At 46.5% G+C, this 15,876-nt stretch overlaps 1 protein-coding gene across 2 annotated transcripts in view; it reads right to left on the bottom strand.

Annotated features, from left to right (window-relative positions):
- Window positions 1–502: 502 nt before the first annotated feature.
- Window positions 503–15,876, bottom strand: part of CNNM4 (cyclin and CBS domain divalent metal cation transport mediator 4) — a 48,787-nt gene continuing 33,413 nt past the window's right edge. Inside the window, exons 2-8 of one of the 2 annotated variants that reach the window (XM_060187522.1) lie at window positions 11,454–11,597; window positions 11,035–11,169; window positions 9,346–9,515; window positions 8,968–9,064; window positions 7,525–7,587; window positions 3,503–3,687; window positions 503–3,128 (exon numbers count right to left, since the gene is read on the bottom strand). In XM_060187522.1, coding sequence (XP_060043505.1) covers window positions 2,931–3,128; window positions 3,503–3,687; window positions 7,525–7,587; window positions 8,968–9,064; window positions 9,346–9,515; window positions 11,035–11,169; window positions 11,454–11,597 — 992 coding nt within the window. In that variant the 3' untranslated portion in view covers window positions 503–2,930. The remainder of the gene's footprint in view (window positions 3,129–3,502; window positions 3,688–7,524; window positions 7,588–8,967; window positions 9,065–9,345; window positions 9,516–11,034; window positions 11,170–11,453; window positions 11,598–15,876) is intronic. The other variant, XM_007535722.3, reaches the window with a different exon arrangement.

Genomic DNA, 15,876 nt, shown 5'->3' on the forward strand with positions numbered 1-15,876 from the left:
AAAAAAAAAAGGAAGATAAAAAAGAAGAAGAAGAAGAAGAAGAAGAAGAATATAATAAGCACACAAGTATGGACAAAAGGCAACTGCATGTTATAAAACATATAATGTGATCATAAGTTTGGATCATACTCCTTTCTCCCTCAGCACCCATGGGAGAGAAGAGGAGGGACAAGTAATTGTCCATTACAACTGTCTTCCCTCCCCCACCCCAGCACATGCATGTAGGAGACCCTTTTGGTTTTCATTGAACACATTTCCTAACTGGTAGTCAAGCACATTTGCACTGTAGTCCAGCTGCATCTAGGACCCTCTAGTTCCTGTGACAACAGCCTTGACTATAATATTATTGTAAACTCCATTTCTGCTTTTTGCTGCCAAACAGTCCCAGTGCAGAATAATATTTTTACCCTGTCATAAGTCAACCCTGCCACCTCAGTCTCTTAAGAAGGGTTCAAAACAGTAGCAGAGAATTCTAAGCAGGCTAATTGTAGACTCACCAGGATTTATACATATTTCATTTTTATTACCAATCAAAAATAAATTCCATATATTGTTTAGCAAATATTATCATTGTTTTGTGACAAAAGACACAAGAGTCGTAACAACAAAACTCCCCGAGAGTCAAACTTATAACAATGCCAAAATAAATCACAAAAATATACAAATTAAAATCTTATGCAAAATAAATATGAGTTATTTACTATGGTGGCTGTGACTTGCCTACCCATTTGGAGGCCATTTGCGATGGTCTCCCTTACACAGGAAGACATGCAGGGATGGGCCAGTTCTAGGGTATGGCTCAGCCCAGGAACCAGAGGTTGGAATAGGAAGTGATAAATTGCACTGGGAGGAGGAAGTCATTGGACCAGTAATATTTGGAAATAATTATGACCCTCTGCAAGAAGTGATTATAAACGGGGAAGGGGAGGAGAGTCAGGAGAAGGAGGGACCATCTGCTGATAGTAACTGTGTGTGCAAGGAGGTAGCTGTGGAAGTGTGTGTACCTGCTCCCTTTACTTCACACACACTTGATTCAGGCCAATGTGGTTTGCTCCGCTTGGCACTTGAGTCTCAGGAACACAGCTTTGCAAGCTCCCATGTGCACTCAGGAAGCAAGCTGCTCCTACTGAAAATAGGGAACAAAGGTTTGCTATCTTTTTTTCCTTTTGGCAAAGAAGCCATGGTGTCAACATCTTCTCTCCAGACTTTTAGGAATAAATTTTGTGACTGGGGAAGACTATAAACTGGCCAGGGGCAGGCATACTCAGTATAAGACATTTCCTGGTCCCAAGAGTTAGGACTCTCTAGGTACCTGAAAAGCAGAGCACTTGGGGTGACAGGACTCCATTGATTTGAGAAAAAAGTGAATAAATTTACTCAGGCAAAAGGTCTGCAGAATTTTCCTTGCCTGGATCTTGGTTGTTGCTCCGGTTCCACCCGACAGAAAAGCCAATATCCCTTGGTCCCACAACCTCCCCTGTAGTGGGAGGTCTGGTCTCTGCAGCAGGGCCTGATTCAGCCCCAGGGGAAAGAAGCTGGGACAAGCAGGATTTCATGTAGGGGAGAAGCTCATAGGTCCAGAGCCACTAACTTAAGCAAAAGCCATGGTGACACTTCACTAAAAATACATATACATTAAAAAAAAAAAAAAAAAAAGGTTAGAAGGGGCTGCCAGATGTGTAGGAAACCATTTCTGGGTTCTGTGGGTGAATAAGATCAGATTAATTTCAGCCACAGGTGAAAAAGCATGAGGATCATGCTTAGCTTGGCTCCCAGCATGGCCTCTTGCCCTCAGTCTCCAATGGGCATTCAGATTTTTAGATTAGAAGCAGGGAGTCTGAAAAGAAGAAGGGTTTTAGAGGTCAGTGAGACTGAGACATGGCTTTTTGTTGTAGGGTACAAAAGGAGGTGGTATTAATTACTAACAACACAGATACCCATAAGCAAATTCCCTCCCTCCTGGGACACCAAGCAATAGCCCACAGACATATCACCTCTAATGTAGATTCTCTTCCTACTGAAGGGGAGACCTTTGGTAAAAGTGAAGCCAAGTTCTGTGGAGCAAAGTAAGCAATCTGAGAGACTTGAGACTGACTGCCTAGCACTTTGAGTCTGCCTCATTACAAGGGGAGAATAGTCCAGTAGGGCAGAAGTCAGAATCCTCAGTTGTCCCCAGTTCACAAGGAGAGCCAATCAGCAGTTCTGGGAAATTCCTGAATCCAGTGATTGACAGGAGTAGGTATATTCCTCTCTGTGCTGGAAGTATCCTGTCCCTCATCACAACTACCCAGAATCCCTAAGCCACACAGACATCCAACCAGCCTCAGTGAATGTTCAGGCAGTTGTTCTCAAGCATTTTTTGGTTCTTTACTTCCTGGGAAGAACTGTTTTCCTCCCAAGAGAAAACCCTTCCCCAGTGGGCCTCTGGAGATGGGAGAGGAGGAGTGGGCTCCCTAAATCAGGGACATAAGCCAGGAGATTATGGCTGGGAGTGCATTATGGCTATTGCTTCCTGGGGTAAGAGCCCACCCCTTTTAATGTCTTTTTTTTTCTTAGAAAAAAAAAAGTTTTAAATAAAGTTCCTTAACCCTGTATTCCCTTCCCTACTCCCTTCCCCAAATGGTATTTTAAAAGAGGAACGATGAGCTTAGTTTAGAAAATTCAATAAAATAAAAAAAAAAAAAACCAGCCTTGCTCATGGTAGCCAGACATCTACCCCTATACCCCATCAGTCAGTCCAGAGCTAGGCAGCCCCTGCCTCAGAGCTATTCAGAGGTCCCTGTCAGAGGCCACATTCTCTACAGGCTGGGGTCACCTAGCTATTCAGCGAGGCTATCTGTACCCCCTTCTGGCTTAACAAACTCCCTATCTTCATGTGGGCCCACTGGGGAGGCCCCCGTAGAGTTGACGGGGGACCCCGGGCCCTCCTGTCAAATGGTACTTTCATGGGAAGCTTTGTGTAGCAAGGAGTTGCGCTGGTTGAGAAGAGTTGTGGTTTCATCCACCACAGGCAGCTCAGACTTCTCAGACAAGTTCTCTGTGCAAATGGTACAGACATCCAGGGGAAACTGAGGACAGTTCTCCATGCGTGAGGCCAGCAGTCCATTCTGGTACTGCTGCCGGGTGATCTGCGGGAAGAAGGGATGAGGTTGACAGCAGGGACTGTGAGGCAAACCCTACCACAAGACCTAGGTAAACAGGACCAGCCAGGATTGAGGCTGTGACCATTTGATGTCTCTGGAAGCCCACAGAGAATGACAAACAGGAGTAAGAAAGATACAGCTCTGGTCTGAATTCTCTATGTTTGATATAGTAGATGCAGGAAAGTAGTTGCCAATTCCTGAGGCAGAGTTATTCAAACATCTAAGACAAAGAAGATCCCATGAACAAAAGAAAAAGGAAGGAAGGAAAGAAGGAAGGAAGGAAGAGAGAGGGAAGAAGGGAAGGAGGGAAGGAGGGAAGGAAGGGGGAGGGAGGGAGACAAGCTGTGTGAAGTGCTTACCTTAATATACTGGAGGTCCATGAGTGCCCGGACACTGAAGTCAGAGATATACTGGCCCAGGATGGAGCTTCCAAACTGGTTGTTGCTGCTGCCTGCTATGGGAGTTGCACTTGTGTTATCTGTATGATCCGGGTAACTGAGGGAAGCTGAGCGACTGAGGGGGGTAGCATGAGTTGGAGAACGGTCTATAGGAAGAGAGAGACTGTCAGACAGGAGTTACCCTGGTGTTTAGTTATAGCCTCTTGTCAGCCTTGTCTCACAAAGTTTTTATGGACAAATAAAAGCTCTAACTACAAGTCTCACTTCATCAAAACAAAGGAGTTCATTTATTTAGAAGCCCTATGTAAATGGTACTAAAAAGTCTACCAAAACAGAAAAGACAAACAGAAAACAAATGCAGACAACACAGAAAGTTTATGATTACAAAACCTCTCACCTCCCCCAACAACAAGTCAGTCAAGGGCAACACAGTGATATCCTGGCATGGCAGACATACTGCTATCCTTGACCAGCGATGTTGTTTTTAAGGATTTTAAACTGCATACTTTTAATGTATATTCAAAAGAAGAAAATAGGGAGTTGGGTGGTAGCGCAGCGGGTTAAGCACACGTGGTGCAAAGCACAAGGACCTGTGTAAGAATCCCGGTTCGAGGCCCCGGCTTCCCACCTGCAAGGGGTTGCTTCACAGGCTATGGAACAGGTCTGCAGGTGTCTACCTTTCTCTCCCCCTCTCTGTCTTCCCCTCCTCTCTCCATTTCTCTCTGTCCTATCCAACAACGATGACATCAATAACAACAACAACTACAACAATAACTACAACAATAAAACAACTAGGGTAACAAAAAGGGAATAAATAAATAAATATTTTAAAAAGAAGAAAACAATTTGTACTCTCTTGAGTGTTCTTAAAGTGTTCTTAGGGAGTCAAAAGTATATTCTGGGAGTCGGGCGGTAACCCAGCGGGTTAAGCGCACGTGGCACAAAGCGCAAGGACTGGCTTAAGGGCCCTGGTTCGAGCCCCTGGCTCCCCACCTGCCGGGGAGTCACTTCACAGATGGTGAAGCAGGTCTGCAGGTGTCTATCTTTCTCTCCCCTTCTCTGTCTTCTCCTCCTCTCTCCATTTCTCTCTGTCCTATCCAACAACAACAACTACTACTACAACAATAAAACAACAAGAGCAACAAAAGGGAATAAATAATTTTTTAAAAGTGTATTCTACACAAACTGTTCTGTCAGCCACTGTTTGTGTCTTCCAAGACTACAACCAGCATGGCAGAGGGGTAGGTAGCAGTAGGTTGCTCTCACAGAAGTCTGAGGCTCCAGGCTAACTTTTAAAGTTGTTTTTCCCAGGCAAAGCCTCGGGTAGAGGTGGAAATGCCTCGGGTAGAGGTGGAAATGCCTCTATCCTGCCACTAGGGACATCCACTCAATGGTTGCTAACTAGGAAAGAGGAGGTGACTCAAACCTCAAATGAGGAAGGGACCAGCTATCTATTTTGGGAAAGGAACTGCACACATTATTGTATATTATTAGCTCTTTTTTTTGTTTTTAGAGCATTTAGAAAATAATGAGAGCATAAAGAAGTTAATTGTGAAGGCATGCTGGCTTGTTTCAAACAAACAGTAAACAGAATAAGCTGATATGCTTAGTAAACCACTAGGCCAATAAGCTAGCTATTCAAACAAATTGTACAGTGAGGAGAACATTTTGTATACAGGTTACTGAGTGATCTACACAGTTTTAAGTGAGATTAGGTCGGGCAGTAGTGCCTTTGTTTGAGCACATGCACTACCATGCATAGACCCAGGTTCAAGTCCCCCACCCTCATGACTTGTGAAGCAGTTCTGTAGGTATCTCTTTCTCTCCATATCTCCCTTTCCTCTCTCATTTTCTCTCATCAAATACAAAGGAGAAGAGGTGGCAATGCTTCATCCTGCCACTAGGGACATCCAAAGCCTCCACTTAATGGTTGCTAGCCAGGAAAGAGGAGCCCCATGTGCAAATCCTGTGTGCTCTTCTAAAATACCTCTTCAGCTGTATCTTAATTCTCTTAAGACACTTTTTCTATTTCCTTTTTTTTTTTTAATGTGAGATTAAATTCTGGGCCTCGCCCAAGCATGCTCTATTCCATCTTCCTGACCCAAGTTCCTTTTTCTTTTCTTGTTTGTTTGTTTTTTGCCTCCAGGGTTACTGCTGGGGCTCCGTGCCTGCACAAATCCACTGCTCCTGGAGGCTATTTTTTCCCTTTTGTTATTGTTGTTGTTGTTGTTGTTATTGCTGTCATTGTTGTTGGATGGGATAGAGAGAAATTGGGAGAGGAGGGGAAGACAGAGGGGGAGAGAAAGATAGACACCTGCAGACCTGCTTCACCACTTGTGAAGCAACCCCCTGCAGGAGGGGAGCTGGGGGCTCGAGGATCCTTATGCTGGTCCTTGTCCTTTACACAACGTGCGCTTAACCCACTGCACTACCACCCGGCTCTCTCTCTCTCTCTCTCTCTTTTTAAGATTTACTTTATTATGGAAATCACATGAAAATAAATAAATCACACGACAGCAGCCCAGGTACATGCACCCAACATACCACGTGGAACTGAATGGGTGGGCCAGTCCTGAGGCAAGACTCAGGAGTCTCATTTACCAAAGGCCAGAAACAGGGCTTGGCATTTGGCCTCTTCCTAAATACTTTCTGACTAAAATTTTAGCGCATTTTAGTAATAACAGAGAAAAAAAAAACATTAGTAGTTGAACTCTAGTCAAACATTTGTTGTCAATTCAAAATGCTTCTGAAAATTCTAACAAGAGGACTTATACTGTTTCCATTTCATATATAGAATCCAAGACAGGGTAAATCAGCTCCTGGAATTATTTAGCTAATAGCTACAAAGAGAACATTCAAACAGGGCAGTGTGACTTCAGCCAAGCTTCTCATGGTCCTGTAGGCCCATGGAGCCATAGGAAGATGATGGAGAAGTAATCTCAAAGGAGACCAAACTGTCTTGGGCACAATGGAGATGGGGCTGTGGCTCTGACAGGGTGGCATCTCAGAGCAGACCACTGAGCCCTCCATTGGATAGAAAGGACTTTCATTGGATAGAAAGACATCAATAACTAAGTGAAAAACAAAACCTGTGGGGTGATGCACTAGGTTAAGTGCATATAGTACAAAGTGCAAGGACGGGTGCAAGAATCCCGGTTAGAGCCCTGGCATCCCACCTATGGGGGGGGGGGGTCACTTCACAAGCAGTGAAGCAGGTCTATAGGCGTCTACCTTTCTCTCTACCTCCCTCTCCCCTCTTTATTTCTCTCTGTCCTATTCAATAAAATGAAAAAAAAAAAAAAGGCCTCCAGGAGCAACAGATTTGTTGTACAGGCACCAAGCTCCAGCAATAACCCTGGAGCAAAGCCTGTATGGTGGAAGGCTAGAGAAAGACCTTACCAGGTAAGATGGCCCGTGGCCCAGTTTCTAGTCCCAATACCACAGAGGAGTGCCACAACACTGAGGGAAGCTCCAGCACTATAGTATCTCTCCCTTTCACTCTCTCTAAAGGAAAAAGTGGCTTGAAACTGAAGCAAGTGTTAGTCCTGCAGTTTCTTTTTTCTTTCTCTGCCTCTGTGTCAGAAGGAAGGAAGGAAGGTGGGTAGGTAGGAGGGAGGGAGGGAGAGAGGGAAAGAAAGCCAACAGGATGATGTCATCTTGCTCAGGTTTGTAAGTAGCCTTGATCAGGGTGTTGAACAGCAGGGTTCTCTTAACCTGGCCGGGAGCCACCCTCCAAGATCAGTCAGTCTGCAACTGCAGAGGAAGAATGTGTGCCTTCTCAAGGAAGCCCTCCCATGACTAGGGAAAAGGCACCCAAGCCTGGGTCTTGGGCCAAGCAGAGCTACTAGAAGTCAGACTGACTGCCACATGTGAACATGTGGGGTCTCCTCAGTGCTATTGGGGAGGCCAGGTATGCGTGCAGTGCTGTGAGCAGGCTCAGGCGCCAGGTGGCAGTGCAGACCTACCCAGCCATGCTGATGTACCTGAGAGCCAGGAGAGCAGGGAGTTCTGCTTGCCAGGCGGACACCCGACCTGGGTTGAAGGCACTGGAGCAAAAGAGGAAAAGGTCAGTGATAGGTAGGGTCAGGAAGCAGGCCATGATGAGCCATAGGAAGACGATGGAGAAGTAATCTCAAAGGGGAGCAAACTGTCTTGGGCACAAGGGAGCTGGGGATGTGGCTCTGATAGGGTAGAGTCTCAGAGCAGACCACTGAGGCCTGGTCAGAGAAGGGCAGAATGGGCCCTCTCTCCCTAGAAGTTATCTCCTCTCCCCTCTAGAAACTCCAAACGGCCATTCAGGGACTTTGGGTCCAAGCACAGAGCCCTAGACCCAAAGCCAGACCTGTGAGCACTGCTGTTAAAAAAAAGTATGTCTGCAGGAAATATCCCACAGCTGCCTGTCTCTCTGAACTATCCCAGAGAGATCCCTTGGGAGGGGCAGAGAAGTCCTCCCCAGGCCTAACACACACAAGCAGGGGTCACCTCCTCCAAAAACCAGCTCTGGAGTTTGTCGTCCCCCCCCCCATGACTCCCTCACCCCTGTACCATTTTGGCATGCTGGCAGAGGACTGTGGCTGCACAGAGCTATGCTGATGTGTATGAGTGCCTTGGCCTCCCTGTGATGAAGGATAGTAGCAGACAGAGCACAGGGATACCCCAGAATCCATGGCACCCCCTTCACTGCTTGGACTTTATTACCCCACCCCACCCCACCCTGAAGCAATCAGGAGCCCCTCTTGAGGTTTCACCACATCACTCATGAGTTGTTAAGCTGGGCAAGACTTTGGGCCTTGCTGGCAGAGTGTACACTCTGGCTGTAAGGTCCCTCTGGCAAGAGGAGTCTAAACAACCCAGGACTAAAAGAGTAAGGACTAGGACAATGAGAGCAGGTTTTCCCGGGGCTTCTCTATAACCTGTCTGAGAGATACTCAACCCCTCTTTTTTTCCTTTACTCCATCAGAACCAAAGTCCAACCAGAAGACAATGGCTAAGTCCACTGAAAAGCTAGCTCCACCTGTCTGTCACTTGCCCAAAAAACAGGTCTTAGCCTGGCTCCCAATCATGGGCACTTTGGATCCCCATCTGTTCCCAGCCCAGTATCCCCCTGTTCTATCCTCATGAGCAAGGTCCTATAGTCTCCCTTCATCTGCCTCCTGTCAACTCTCCATGGACAGCCTATCTGGTGGGTAAGCCTCTTCCATTCAAGTTGCCCCCACTCAAAGGTCATGCACAGCTTCCCACTTTCTGACACAGCCAAACACCATCGACTTTCTAGAGCTCCTCATCATATTCTTACTTCCCACAAGCTTGGAAGGATGGTCTCACCATCTCAGGATACTGTTAGCTTCTTCCTGGTGGTCTTTGCTCGAAATCCCATCTTCCCCTCTACCGTCTGAGGGACACCACAGACAAACCCAATGACTCACCAGAGGGGACCGAGGAAAGAGCCATGGTCCCATAGTAGGAGAAGGCACCAGTCTCGAACTTCATGTTCTCTTTCCCAGCCTCCACTTCCACCTTCCCCTGAAAGAACACAGAGGAAAACATAGGTATTGGTGGTGGTGATGAGGAATCAATGAAATAAGTGGGAGAGGTGAGCCATAAGCGGAAAATCTGACTCCAGAGAACTAAAATCTTAGGGGTTTCAATCTGGAAACTCAAGAGTAGCCTCTGGGGGCAGGAGAGGTAGCAGTGGGGGCAAGGAGCAGAGGTTAAAGGGCAGGAAAGTGCCACACACCCCAGAAGACAGAAGAGGGGTGGGGCAGGCAAGGCAGTATGCTGAAACTGGGGTCCAGGATACTCACTTGTAGGATAAGAATAAAGTAGTCAGCTGGTTTGTTTCGGGCATACAAGTAATGGTGACTGCAGTATTTGTCGTGATCATCAAACTTGAGCTCCTGAATGACGTCCGGGTATTTGAGAAGACGAAGCAGGATTTTCTCCGATATCAGAGAGGGGTTAAACTGGGGAACCTCTATCGGAGGAAAAGAGAAGACTTCACAGGAGACCTAGGTCATACCTGCAGCTCAGCCAGGGGCACTGCTGTGCCAGGCCAGGTCCCACACAGCCCAGAACCCTCCCTTCTGCATCTCCTGGGAAAGGAGTGCACTTGGCTTCTGACCGGTTGGACTGGGAGTCTGCCTGCCTGCTTGGGCTTGAACAGTGACTCCTGCACTAATAGTACACAACTCTGGGCAAACCAACCTGGGCTATAAAACAGGGATTAAAAACTTCATAAGGTCATTGCAAGGTTAAGTGGAATACTGTATACAAAGCACTTGCACACACTACTGGCATAAGGGGAATGCTGGATAAATGCTATTACCGTTATGACCATTATCAGCATCTACATCCCAATTATCACATCTTTAGCAAGAGAAAATTCAGAAAGAAGTCAGATTGAGGGGACAAGGATAGAGTATACTGGTGGGAACAGGGTAGGGGGAGATAGGGCAAGAGACAACAAGGTACTATCATGCCATTTATGACTGTTTTTCAACTTTTTGTTTGTTTTTTTATGCAATGCTTGGGGGTTAAACCCAGGGTGGCACACATGCAAGGCAAAAAGTGCACTGAGCCATTGCTCTGCCCTAGCATATGTTTGCCTATCAGTTATGTGGTTCTCATGGGAACTTTGAATCCAAGTGAGAAGAGAGAAAGGACACAATGGCATAGTAGCTGAGTCCTGTAGGCCCCAGCATCTGCAGGTAGAAGAGAGGTGGGAGAGACCTCAGGGTGGGTGACTGTGGAAAGGTCTCTTTCTTGAGGGCCAGGCGGTGGCACACCTGGTTAAGCACACACACACTACAGTGATCAAGGACCCAGGTTCAAGCCCCTGGTCCCCACCAGCCGGGGGAAAGCTTCATAAGTGGTGAAGTAGAGCTGCAGGTATCTCTGCCTCTTTCCCTATTTATCTTCCTTTCCCCCTCAGTATCTGTCTCTATCCAATAATAAACACATTAATATATATATATATATATATATATAATTTTTTTTTTAAAGTCTCTTTTTCTCTCCAAACTCGCAAGCCTAGATGTGCCCAGATAGCTCAGATACCCACCGTAGGTGGTCTCAGTGGCTATTTTCAAAACTAACTCCATAGCTGGGGAAATAGTTCAACTAGCAGAGCATCAGACTTCCATGCCTAAAGCTCCCAGTTCATTCCCCAGCACTGCATGTACCAAGTCTTGTCCTGACTTGTCTCTTTCCTTCTCTCTACCTCATGTGAAATTCTCCCCCCACCCCATATGTAATAAATAAAATAAATCTTAAAAAGAAACTGACTCAGATGTTTCCTAGACATTTGCAATGATAATCTCTGACAAGAAAAACAAATTGCAGAGTGCTCCAAAGATGAAGGTCAAATGCCTCACCTCCTTATAGAGGTAGTCCTGTCTTCTCCACATCTTTCACTATACAACCCTCCCCTCCAGGGAGAAAGTAGCCAGGGGTCTTCCTCCACTACCACCACAAGGCGCTCCTCTTGCTCTTACCTGTGGCCAGGAAGCGATGAGCAGCGAGAAGCAGCTGGGGTGAAATTTTCACTTTGAGTTCATTGTCAGCATCCTTGAAGGCTGAGAAGTCGCGTTTGTTCTTCTCAGACACACGTTTCCGGCTTCGGTTGTCAGCTGTAAGAGAAAGAATATGAAACTGAGAACAGTCTCTGGAGAACTGGGGAGCATCCCCATCCTCCAGCCCTACCTCAGCAGTGCCCTCCTGTACACAAGGACACAGAGGCTGGTAAAAGAACAGAGGCAGCTCCTCTGATTGCTCTGGTCAGTGTGAGCATGTTTTGGGGTCTCAGGGTATGGGGGCTTTCAGTGTCCCTGCACTTTGGCCTTCCCATTGAGGGATGCCAGGTATCAGGTCTGAGCAGGAAAAGGGATCTGGTCCTGCAGAGGGTGCAACTCACTGTACATATCTGACTCATCCAGGATCTCAGACTTGATGATCTCTTCAATGACATCCTCTAGGGTGACCAGGCCCAGGACCTCATAGAAGGGGTCCCCTTCACCCTCATTGTTCACTTTCTGCACGATGGCCAGGTGGGACTTCCCTGTAGAGACAAAGCAGTGAGTCAGATGGGTGCAACTGGACCAGTCATGAGACTCTCCCACCAAAATGTTAACACATTTGGGGTCATGAGTCACTGGGGTGGGGTCATGAGTAGCTTTTTCCCTTTTCTGGATTTCCTTAAGACTTTACTGAAAACAGATATCATCTTTCTAAAATGGAAAATCAGAAGTATTTTTAAGTTTAAAGACATTAAGCCAAAGACCATTTGTTTAAATGGAATGAAGCCTGGTGCCATGTTTCAGGGGCCCTGAGGTTTTCAGGGAGGTGAAGCCCAACCCCCACAACATGCAAGTAGAGGAGATACTGGTCAGGGACATGTGTGTGTGCCAGCTGCCCGTGGGGCTCTCCCAGAAGGTCCAATGGTACCTGTCACCCATGCGGCTTCACGGACCATCCTCAAATCCCTTCGCAAATCTTTCTGCATGTATCCAAGGGCTGTGATACTGCCCGAGGCAAAGGCTCTCAGTTCCCAAAGTCATTAACAAATTAGCTGAGGCTGTAATTAGGCTGGGCAGGTACTATAATTAGAGAAGGGCTACCCCCTCAATCTAAAGAGAGAAAGTTAGAAGGCACAGTGCAGAGGAAACTTTGAGGGGGTGGGGGGTGGGGCTTCCCAGCATCCCCACCCTGCCCTCACGCACCTCCATCCTTGGGTGTGACAAGGGAACAGCCAAGAGGGGCTTTGGCTCACACTGGAAAGGGACATTAAGGGCATAGAGCTGGAGCAGCCTAAGGCAAAGAATCCTGGGAGCCCTGTGAAGGTGAGATCAGGGTCTCTAGCACAGCTTCCCCTTCCTAATTCAATTCTCAGTGAAGAGGATTTTTTTTTAAGTTTTTTTTATTTTTTATTTATTTATTTTCTCTTTTGTTGCCCTTGTTGGCTTTTTTATTGTTGTTGTAGTTATTACTGTTGTTATAGAATTGATGTCGTCATTGTTGGATAGGACAGAGAGAAATGGAGAGGAGGGGAAGACAGAGGGGGAGAGAAAGATAGACACCTGCAGGCCTGCTTCACCACCTGTGAAGTGACTCCCCTACAGGTGGGGAGCCAGGGATCCTTAGGCCAGTCCTTGTGCTTTGCGCCACGTGAGCTTAACACGCTACGCTACTGCCTGATTCCCCGAAGAGGATCTTTTTCAGTCTCTAAAGCTACAGGAAACTCCCATCCCCAGGATGAGTTCTTTAGAACTCTGGAAAAGAGAAAAAGAGAGAGGAGACACCAGGAGCAGTAAAATCACACAGGCATGGAGCTCTGGTGGCAAAGAATTTTTTAAAGGTAAAAAATATCAGAGAACACCAGCTGTTAAAAGAGAGAAGTGTTTTATGGAACTTTCTCGCAAAGGTGCCAGTGACTTACTTTCTTGCTTGCTTCCTTTCCCTTTCCTTTTTTAAAATTTTATTTATTACTGGTTAGAGAGAGAAACTGAGGGGTGGGGGAGACAGAGATGGAGAGAGACACCTGCAGCCCCGCTTCACCACTTGTGAAGCTTTTCCCTATGCATGTGGGGACCAGGGGCTTGAACCTGATTGCTTGCACACTGCAGTGTATGCACTTAACCAGGTGCGCCACCAACTGGCCCCCTTTTCTTTTTTGCCAGAGTCCTGCTCAGCTCTGGCTTATGGTGGTGCAGGGGATTGAACCTGAGTCTTTGCTGAATCACTTTTCCTTTTCTCTCTTTTTTTCTTCCTTTCTCCTTTCCTTTCCTCCCCTCTCCTCCCTGCCTCCCCTCCCTTCCCCATCACCCCACCCAGCCAGGGCTTCATTGAGATTTCGTAACTATACAATTCTACAATTGGTAGACTCTCACCACTCCCCCTTTTCCCCCATTGAAAAGTCCTGGTGGGGTGGAGGGTAGATAGCATAATGGTTATGCAAACAGACTCTCATGCCTGAGGCTCCAAAGTCCCAGGTTCAAGCCCCCGTACTACCATAAGCCAGAGCTGAACAGTATTCTGGTAAAAAAAAAAAAAAAAAAAAAGTCCTGGTGGCTTCTAAAAGATAAGCCAGCTTGAGCAAGGGACCTGCCAAGGCCCTTTAGTACACAGCAGACAACAGTCAGGGCTCTGGTGCCTGGTCCCTGGGCCTTGTCACCTATGAAAGCTGATTATTCTGAAGTGTCTTCCAGGAAGAAATGACACTCAGGAGTCTGGAGGCAGCCAGATGAGATCCAGAATTACAGCAAGACAGTCTTTACCACTGTCCAGAATGGCACATGCTTAAGATCCTGGTGATGGTCAGTGAAGAAATGGGGGAACAAGAGCCCTCATAGGTACTCTGGTGGGCAAGCAAGTAAGCTGGCACAATTCAGAAGGTCAATTTAGCCTCAGAAATTCCATTGGCAGGAACTTACCCTGTAAATTGTCACAAAAGCCAAGGACACTCGAGCAAAAAGCACTCACTGCAACATCCCTTCTAAAAAGCTCAAGCTAGGAACCACCTAATTAATAGCGATGGGCATGGCTACAGAAGACGGGCATGGCTACTGCTGCTCCTAGGGGAACTCATCTGGACTGGATGGGATAAATGTGGAACGAGGTCCCAGATACACTTAGTGGAAGAGCAAGTAACGGGACAGAATGCATGGCGCCATCCCCTGTGTAGAAATGGGGGAAGTGTGTTGAACTGCAATAAGATTGTTGGGAAAAGGTACCAGTGATCCTCCTTTAGGGGTGTCTGGAGTTTGGAGAAGGAATTCTGTTATCCCTTACACTATACCCTTCTATATAGCTCTTTTTCTTCTTCTTTTTAAAAAATATTTATTTATTTATTTATTCATCCCCTTTTGTTGCCCTTGTTGTTTTATTGTTGTAGTTATTATTGATGTCATTCGCTGTTGGACAGAACAGAGAGAAATGGAGAGAGGGGAAGACAGAGAGGGGTAGAGAAAGACAGACACTTGCAGACCTGCTTCACTGATTGTGAAGCTATTCCTATGCTGGTGGGGAGCCTGGGGCTCAAACCGGGATCCTTATGCTGGTCCTTGCGCTTTGCACCACCTGCGCTTAACCCGCTGCGCTACCACCTGACTCACTATATAGCTCTTCTTACTAGGCATGTCTTAGTAATATATATATTATATATATTAAATATATATATTTTTTAAATTAAGAAAGTAAATGGGGGAGCAGGAGTAGATAGCATAATGATTATGCAAAAAGACTCTCATGCCAGAAGCTCCAAAGTCCCAGGTTCAATCCCCTGCACCACTATAAACCAGAACTAAACAGTGTTTTAATAAAGAAAAGAGAAGAGACAAGAGAGAGACAAGAAAAGAGAAAGGGAGGGAGAGAGAGAGAAAGAAAGAAAGAAAGAAAGAAAGAAAGAAAGAAAGAAAGAAAGAAAGAAAGAAAGAGAAGACGTATTGCACCTAAGTAAAAAAGTAAAAGACTCGGGTGGGGAGGTGGGGGGTTCAGGACATTATGGCAGAGGTGGACCACTGGGGGTTGAATTGTGGCCGGGTGGTGACACACCTGGTCAAGCACACACATTACAGTGCACAAGGACCCTGGTTCAAGCCCCTGGACCCCACCTGCAGGGGGAAAGCTTCACAAGTGGTGAAGCAGTGTTGCAGCTTCTCTAAAAGATAGAAATAAACCCTCCAACAGATGAAATGAGTTCTTCCTTGAGGACAATCTGGATCCCACTGTCACCCTCCTCTAAGGGACCTTTGTTTGTAGAATCCCTTGTGGCTGTGAGCACTCTTAGTCACTGATACTAGAGGCAGGTATCTAGTGGGGTGCAGACCTCTGGCACTGCCCAGTCAGAGACCCTACTGTGCAGGCTAATAGCTAGGGGCACTGGCACTGGTCATGGTTGGTGATTTGAGGCCTATACAATGGTGTTGGTGGGCGTCAATCAGTCACCGTCTGCTGACTTACTGATACGAATTTGACCTGTTTGCCCTTTTTCTTTTTTGGAAAGATATATATATATATATATATATATACACACACACACATATATATATAATTCTACCACTCAGGGCTACTTTTTTCATCCAGGAGGGGAGGCAGGTGGCACACCTAGTTGAATGCACATGTCACAATGCTCAGTGACCCAGGTTCAAGCCCCCAGTCCTCACCTGCAGAGGGAAAGCTTTGTTTATGAGTAGTAAAGCAGAGCTGCAGGTGTCTCTCTGTCTTTCTTCCTCTTTATCTCCCCTTTTACCCTCTTGATTTCTGGCTGTCTCTATCCAGTAAATAAAGATAATAAATTTTTTTTTTTTTTGGTTCAAGCCCCTGGTCCTCACCTGCAGGGG

Source organism: Erinaceus europaeus, chromosome 3, assembly GCF_950295315.1.
Source record: "Erinaceus europaeus chromosome 3, mEriEur2.1, whole genome shotgun sequence".
NCBI classification, from domain to species: domain Eukaryota; kingdom Metazoa; phylum Chordata; class Mammalia; order Eulipotyphla; family Erinaceidae; genus Erinaceus; species Erinaceus europaeus.